Genomic DNA, 8,016 nt, shown 5'->3' on the forward strand with positions numbered 1-8,016 from the left:
TCCGACATGGGCGATGTGATTTCTACATATATTACATCACCTGAAAAAAAACGTAATAAAACAAAGACACAATGGCGACAATGGCTAGCATGTATTTCCGGTTAGTTTTCTATTTTTTTTAATGTTGCATTAACGAAAATCCAATATCTAATTCTAATTTTTTAAACTTTTATATTTTTTTTCATTTAACAAGAATTTTATAAATATTGAAATAATTTACATAATGAACTATACAATGCGGAAAATATGTTCCATAATATAAAATAACATATATATGTATAGAAAACCGGATTATACAAATTACATGAATTATATTTACAATTAATTATAATATTTGTGAACTTTTACATAATAAAAATTCAATGATGAAATCATTGAAATCATTGAAATGAAAAAATATCATGAAATTATTAATTTTTCAAGTGATTCTAAATTTTTATTTTTATTTTGGTTTAAAGCTAAATCATTAAAGTTAAGTTATTTTTTTGTTATATTATATTATTTCGGTATATTTATGTTGATATTTTAATTTTTTTTTATTCCAGCAACTCTTTCCATGGTAGCAGTGGGTACTGTTTATGGATGGGTAACGACTTCTCTCTCTCGATTAACATCCGAAAATAGCGGAATGCCGTTTAAGATAACAAACGATGAAGGTTCATGGATTGTATCTTTAACTGTAATTGGTTCTATGACCGGTCCTTTTCTGGGTGCTTGTTTAGCTGATCGCTTTGGTCCCAAACGCTGTCTTTTGATATCTAGCGGATTTTTCATCGTAGGTTGGCTTTTAGTGTTATTTGCAAATACTGTAGCCGTTCTATACGTTGCTCGTGTCATTCTTGGTATAGGTGTTGGGATTTCTTATACAACGAATCCCATGTATGTCTCGGAAGTGGCAGATATCAACATTAGAGGCGCCTTAGGTACTTTAATAGCAGTGAACGTATTTACTGGATCGCTGTTGACTTGTAGCATAGGACCTTGGGTATCGTATAAAATATTGGCAACGATTTTATTAGTGATACCTATATTATTTATTGCATCCTTTATATGGTTTCCTGAAAGTCCTCATTTTTTAGCGGTAAGAGGTCGCAAAACCGAAGCTAGCCAATCGATAGCATTTTTCAAAGGTATTCATGACCCTAATGAAGTGAAAAAAGAGTTATCCTTAATTCTACGCGGATTATCCAGGAATGATTCTTTTCAGTCAAACACAAGTCAAAATATAGAGATAATTACATATACCTGGTTGGCCAAATTACGATTTTTATTATTGCCAAATAATATGAAAGCTTTATGTATCGTTGTTTCTTTAATCGCAGCGCAACAACTTAGCGGAAATTTTAGTACTATACAATATCTTGATGTATTGTTTAGGAAAGCAGCAATTAGTATTGATTCGAATGTAGCGACTATTATTGTTTTGGCTGTTGGTCTCATATCTGGTAGTTTAGCCACTATAACAGTGGAAGCTGCAGGAAGACGATCACTTTTGATGATTTCTACATTTGGATCATTCCTTACATTAGCTATTCTAGCGATTTATTTTATGCTCGATATTAAAGGCATTGATGTTTCTATGATCAATTTTCTTCCCGTCATTGACGTAATCTTTTTTCAGATAGCATTTCAAATAGGTTTAGGCGTGTTACCTAATGCACTTATCGGTGAATTATTTCCTACGGAAGTAAAAAGTGTTGCAGGTGCCATCGTTACGATTTTCGATGGTATACTTGGTTTTATTGTGTCAAAACTATATCAAGTTATTGGTGACAGTTTTGGATCTCATACGGTCTATTATTTCTTCTCGGCATCTTGCTTATTAGCTTTTTTCAATGTAATGTTATTTGTGCCAGAAACAAAAGGTAAGACGTATCGGGAGATTCAAGCGCTTTTAGCTGGGAAGGAATTGAATTCTTCAAATGAGAGAGTCAAAAATGATGACAACGATGTTATATAATATGAAGAATTACACCATAAATGTGAATCACAATCTCTATTTTTGTGCAATTTTTTATTTCTTGATTTTATTAGAAATATTTTAATGTTGGACTTAATGACTTAATGTTTACAGGATATTATAATTTTGTTTACGTATATGCGTAATAAAAAAGTTTATGATAAAAAGTTTATAATAAAAGCAATACTTTAATATCAATATTTGTAACTTAAGAAATAAATTGAATCATATTATTATTTTAGAATAAAAAATTATTTTAGAATAATAAAAATTTTTAATTAATATATTTGTTATATTTTATAACTATTCCTTAACATGTTACTTTAAATTTTATTTTAAGTTAAAAAATCGTAACAAGCAACATTTATTTTGAATAGATAAATAGTTATTTTTAATTTAGTTGGTGTTACTAATCGCAATCTATTTCCTTCAAAAACAGGAAAAATAATGATGCGGTTAGAATGACACTGTATTAATCTTAATCAATAGATTATGTATTTTAGATATTTGTGGCAGATTTTGCGGCTTTTAGAAAAACCATTTCCTGTTAAGTTTGTATATAAAGTCATAATTTAGTTACAATTTCTAATAGAACGATATTAACAGTTCAAATCCGAACATTCTTTCTTATTCTACATTTCACCGTGAGTTATAATTAAAATTTGATAAAATTTGAATATTTCGTGAAATAATCATCATATAAAAAATTTATATAAAACGGCACTTGTTCGTGAACTTGTCATTTGTAGAATAATAATTAGTTTCGTTTATTTGCTTTTTCTTCATTCGACATTAGAACTATCGACGAAAATGGCGTCTGATAAATCGGGTATTTTATATCTATTTGATCGACCTTCTGAACCGGTTTACGTCCCTAAGGGAGACAATAAAGTCGCTTTTGATATTCCACCTGATTATTTAGTAAGTATTATATTTCATATAAATTATTATTTAAATATTATTTAAATGAATTAAACAAAAACTAAATTTTAAAAAGTTAAAAAGTTAAATGTTAATTAAAAAATAAAAAAAATAAATAAATAAATATAAAATTTAAAGATTTTCAATGATTTTTTAGCCTGATAGATATCGTTCTGTGGCTACTCAAGTATTTAATCGTTTCGGCGATGATGCAGAATCGAAACTTCCAGTGAAGGCAATTACTCTTCCGGATCTTAGTATTCCAATGCAACTTGGACGTCGTCAACCTTTTTCACTATTTATTCCGGCACATCGAAAAATAGCTGCTCGATTAATTGATATTTTTATGGGTATTTTTTTTTCTTTCTATTTTCTATTTCTTTTATTTCTTCTTTATTGATTGTTTTTTAATAATTATTGTGAAAACAGTTATTATGAAGTTTGTTCTATTCATTATTAAACTGTTTATCAATTAAGATTTTAATTACAAATTAAAATTATCTTAGATAGAAAATAGAAGCATATATACTAAATTTTTAATCCTTATATTCGTTTCAATGTTTAGAATCGATCTTCCAAATCAATGTCTCACAGATTTTTCAATACTTTGTATTTTATGTTGCAGGTATGCGAACATATGAGGACTTCCTGTCTGTTGCAGTTTATTGTCGCGATCGTTTAAATCCAAATATGTTTATTTATGCCCTATCAGTGGCGATACTTCATCGTCCTGACACGAAAGATTTGCCAGTACCACCACTTACCGAAGTATTTCCAGACAAATACATGGATAGTGGAATATTTTCCAGAGCTAGAGAGGAAGCTAATGTTGTACCTGAAGGTGCTAGAGTATGTATAAATATATTATAAATTGTAAATTATAAAATTTAGTTATGTAAATGTAAATAAAAATATTTTATTTGTTCACAAACTATTTCTTAATAGGTTCCAATCGAAATTCCAAGAGATTATACCGCATCAGATCTTGATGAGGAACATCGTGTTGCTTATTGGAGAGAAGATATTGGAATCAATCTTCATCATTGGCATTGGCATTTGGTGTATCCATTTGAAGGTGACATGAGAATTGTTAACAAGGATCGACGTGGAGAACTTTTTTACTATATGCATCAACAGATTATGGCTAGGTAAATATTTACTAAAAATATTTAAAATATAACTTTAAATCCTAAATGGATGCAATGGTCTGAATATGTAAATAATATTTCATTTAATTAAAAACAAATTTGATATTTTTAGATATAATTGCGAACGGCTATGTAATCGTCTTGGACGAGTAAAACGATTTATTAATTGGCACGAACCGATTCCGGAAGCTTATTTTCCGAAATTAGATTCTCTTGTTGCCAGTCGAACATGGCCATTTCGACCCAGCGGTACTGTCCTTAAGGATATCAATCGACAAGTTGATGAATTGAACTTTGACATTCAGGATCTAGAAAGATGGCGAGATCGTATTTACGAAGCAATCCATACAGGATCTGTAATTAATACCAGAGGTGAAAGAATTCAATTGACTGAGAAAAATGGAATCAATGTCCTAGGAAATATCATGGAAGCTAGTATTCTTTCTCCCAATCAGAATGTCTATGGTGATCTCCATAATTTTGGTCATGTCGCCATTTCTTATATCCATGATCCAGATCATCGATATTTGGTAAGCATGTAATATATTTTATAATTTTTAAATTAATAATAGAATTATTGTACTAAAATGTAATTTTGAATATTAGTAAATAAGTATTTAAATTATAATAAATAACAATTATTTTAACAATTATATTTTTTTTTATTTTTTAGGAAAGTTTTGGTGTTATGGGTGATTCAGCAACAGCTATGAGAGATCCTATATTTTATAGATGGCATGCATTTGTTGACGACGTCTTTCAGGAACATAAAAATACATTACCTCAGTATACTGTACAACAGGTTAAATTTATTTTAATATTACATTTGTTTTATCATACAATTATCATACAATTTATATTATGATTAATACACATTATTATAAAATGTGTATTTATATGTATAAATAAAATATATTTTTTTATTGTCTACAGTTAGACTTCCCAGGCATCGAAATAGCAGATATCAAATTGACAACCAATCAACAACGCAATATTTTAAATACCTTTTGGACCAAAAGCGATGTAGATTTGTCACGCGGACTCGATTTCACTCCACGTGGCGCAGTGCTTGCTAGATTTACTCATTTGAATCATGCTGATTTTTCATATACCATTGTTATTAATAATCGTAATAATACATCAATGAAAGGCACGGTCCGTATCTTTATAGGTCCTAAAGAAGACGAGCGTGGATTACCGTTTACTTTCAGAGAACAGAAGAATTTAATGATCGAATTGGATAAGTTTCCTATAACACGTATGTTAAAACGTGTATACGATAAAAATATATATATATATATATTTACAATTTTAAATTATTAATTCAATTAAATATGTTATTAGTATGAATATTCTGTACTTGTAATTGAAATGTTCCATTATTGCGCTATAAATTAACTTTTGCAAGTAATATACATCAAATATGATGTATATATTTATTTTTCTATTTATTTGATTTTAGTTCAACCAGGAAAAAATACGATTGAACAGAAATCTACGAAATCTTCAGTAACTATACCATTTGAGAGAACTTTCCGTAATTTAGATGAAAATAGACCAATAGGAGGTGATAGTTTGGAACGATTCGATTTTTGTGGATGCGGATGGCCGCAACATATGCTTATACCAAAAGGAAATAAAGAAGGTTTTGCAATGGAACTTTTCGTCATGGTATCAGATTATAAAGATGATCGTGTATGTATCTTATATTAATAGATTAATGATTAATAAATGTGAATTTTTTAAAAATTTTAGTTCTAATTTTTTATATTACAATACATAGGTTGTACAGGATGAGCCAATTGGTTGCAAGGATGCTGCAAGTTATTGTGGATTGAGAGATAGAAAATATCCTGATGCACGAGCAATGGGATATCCATTTGATCGTCAACCTCGTGCAGGTGTTGAAACTTTAGCTCAGTTCCTCACCGGAAATATGGCGGTAACTGAAGTAACAATTCGATTTACTGATACAATTGTACCTAGATCTAGATCTGGAAGTATGAGCAACACTTTAACCTTTATGTAATGAGATTGAATATTTTTTGACATGGCAAATTATTGGATATAGATTGCTGGAATCATAATATACTTAAGATCATTAATGATTGATTTTTTACTTTTTAATGTTTTAATTGTATTTTTTATTACATATATATATATATAAATCTATTGTAATAAAATAAAAAAAAAATAAATAAACAATTAAAATGAAAGTGTAATTGAATTTAATTAATAAGTATTTGTCATTTTAAGATCCAGAGGATTATACAAGAAAATTTTTAATAGACAAGAGACAACTAATATTTTTAAATTATTTATTTTATGCTTTAGATCTAAGTACTATGTCATATTTTATCTACAAAATTGGAGCGTATAAATTGTTACAATTCTTACAATTAAGACATTTGTGCAAACCTTGTAACAACTACTACACAAATTGTTATAACACGCAATACTCCTTGATAAGCAAATGTAGCTCAAGGAGATACAATTACAACAAATAATGTCAAAAAGACTTTAAGAAAAAGAGGTGCTACGTATCCAAAAGGAATTAGATTTCATATATATTTTTGGCATCTCTATTCTCAGAAACAAGAACGAACAATAAAACAGAGATGCCGATGTTTGCCAAAGTTTTGGCAAGTTATAAGATATGAAAATAATTTTTTTCGCGATATTGCGAATATTAAACATCAATGATTCGGTAGTTGAAAAGTCATTTTTTAAATTGTAAATATTATTAAGCTGACTAGCTGCTCAAGATTCAATTCTAGTGACTAACAGAGTTAGTCATGTGAGATTGCCGCGATTATAAATAGATCTCCAAATTCGGCGGATAGTTAGTTATTCAGAAGTCTGCATGCGTGATGTTTTATAAAAGTATTCTTCAAGTTTGAATAAATTTTGTACATGAATCGGTACCATCATTTTATTCCGATTCTTTTAATAGTACATTCTCTCATGATGAACATCCTACTACATAACAATGTCAAAGCGTAATTACACTTTCTCGACCTGCTCCAACTCCAATCCACTTAACTGAAATAATAATAATTATAATTTTTAATATATTTCAATTCAATATTAAAAAAAAATTTATAGAAATTAAAAAAATTACCTGGTACACCAAGATGTTCTTCTATTAGTTGTATATATTTTTTTGCATTAGGAGGTAATTTTTCTAAAGAACGTACACCTTCTGTTGTCGATTGCCAACCATCGAGAGTTTCATAAATTACTTCTACTTTCACCAAGTCAGAAGTAGTACTTGGAAAATAATCAATTTCCTTTCCATTTAATCGGTAACCTACACCAATTTGAATTTTTGGAAGCGTATCTAAAATGTCTAATTTTGTTAGACATATTGACGTATATCTGTTAAATAAAAATAAATAAAATTCTAAATGTAAAGAGATGAATAAATTTATTTAACCAAATTTGTTTTTATAACAATATTTCTTACCCATTAACCATTGCAGTGAATTTAAGAAGAGTTAAATCTAGCCAACCGCAACGTCTTTTTCTATTTGTTGTAACACCAATTTCATGTCCTCTCCTTTGTAAAAGATCGCCTGTAGCATTCAAAAGTTCTGTAGGGAATGGACCATCACCAACTCTTGTAGTGTACGCTTTAACGACACCAACAACTTCTCCGATATAAGACGGTGGTAGTCCAAGACCGGTACAAACACCACCTATACTGCAGTTAGAACTCGTAACATAAGGATATGTTCCAAAATCTATATCTAACATCGCAGCATTTGCACCTTCTATTAATACTTTTTTTCCTTCGCGTAATGCTTGATGCAAATACTGAACGGTTTCTTTTACTAACGGTCTTATTCTTTCTGCATATCTGAAAATAGATTAATATAAATATATTATTTCTAAATATTGTTTTTTTTTAATGATGATTTTTAATTTAATATAATTCATCTTATAATATTCTTAAAAAAAAAAAAAAAAAAAAAAAAAAAAAAAAAA

General features: G+C 28.8%; 3 protein-coding genes across 3 annotated transcripts in view; 2 read left to right on the forward strand and 1 right to left on the reverse strand.

Moving 5' to 3' along the window:
* The window catches only part of LOC102675730 (facilitated trehalose transporter Tret1-2 homolog), a 5,165-nt gene extending 2,946 nt beyond the window's left edge, over window positions 1-2,219 (forward strand). The window contains 2 exon segments of the mRNA XM_031510885.1: window positions 1-100; window positions 546-2,219. The exon segment at window positions 1-100 is cut by the window's left edge and continues 12 nt beyond it. Coding sequence (XP_031366745.1) covers window positions 1-100; window positions 546-1,960 — 1,515 coding nt within the window. The 3' untranslated portion in view covers window positions 1,961-2,219.
* Window positions 2,220-2,427: 208 nt separating this feature from the next.
* LOC102675597 (phenoloxidase 1-like) lies at window positions 2,428-6,240 on the forward strand. The gene is made up of 9 exons (XM_006616593.2): window positions 2,428-2,881; window positions 3,039-3,231; window positions 3,507-3,730; window positions 3,827-4,029; window positions 4,142-4,559; window positions 4,703-4,831; window positions 4,963-5,287; window positions 5,492-5,724; window positions 5,813-6,240. Exons 1-9 carry the CDS (start codon window positions 2,771-2,773, stop codon window positions 6,056-6,058), a joined length of 2,082 nt encoding a protein of 693 aa, XP_006616656.1. The 5' UTR covers window positions 2,428-2,770; the 3' UTR covers window positions 6,059-6,240.
* Window positions 6,241-6,333: 93 nt separating this feature from the next.
* Window positions 6,334-8,016, reverse strand: part of LOC102675460 (adenylosuccinate synthetase) — an 8,366-nt gene continuing 6,683 nt past the window's right edge. Inside the window, 3 exon segments of the mRNA XM_031510887.1 lie at window positions 6,334-7,071; window positions 7,151-7,407; window positions 7,496-7,968. Of these exon segments, the coding sequence (XP_031366747.1) occupies window positions 7,022-7,071; window positions 7,151-7,407; window positions 7,496-7,968 (780 nt within the window). The 3' untranslated portion in view covers window positions 6,334-7,021.

Source organism: Apis dorsata, unplaced genomic scaffold, assembly GCF_000469605.1.
Source record: "Apis dorsata unplaced genomic scaffold, Apis dorsata 1.3 scaffold_269, whole genome shotgun sequence".
In the NCBI taxonomy this organism is placed as follows: domain Eukaryota; kingdom Metazoa; phylum Arthropoda; class Insecta; order Hymenoptera; family Apidae; genus Apis; species Apis dorsata.

Bases quoted from the DNA above. Each gene is read 5' to 3' on its own strand.
- LOC102675597 (XM_006616593.2), top strand. From the start codon at position 2,771: ATGGCGTCTGATAAATCGGGTATTTTATATCTATTTGATCGACCTTCT. The intron at 4,832-4,962 runs GTTAAATTTATT...TATTGTCTACAG, and splicing joins CTCAGTATACTGTACAACAG to TTAGACTTCCCAGGCATCGA. The intron at 5,725-5,812 runs GTATGTATCTTA...TACAATACATAG, and splicing joins CAGATTATAAAGATGATCGT to GTTGTACAGGATGAGCCAAT.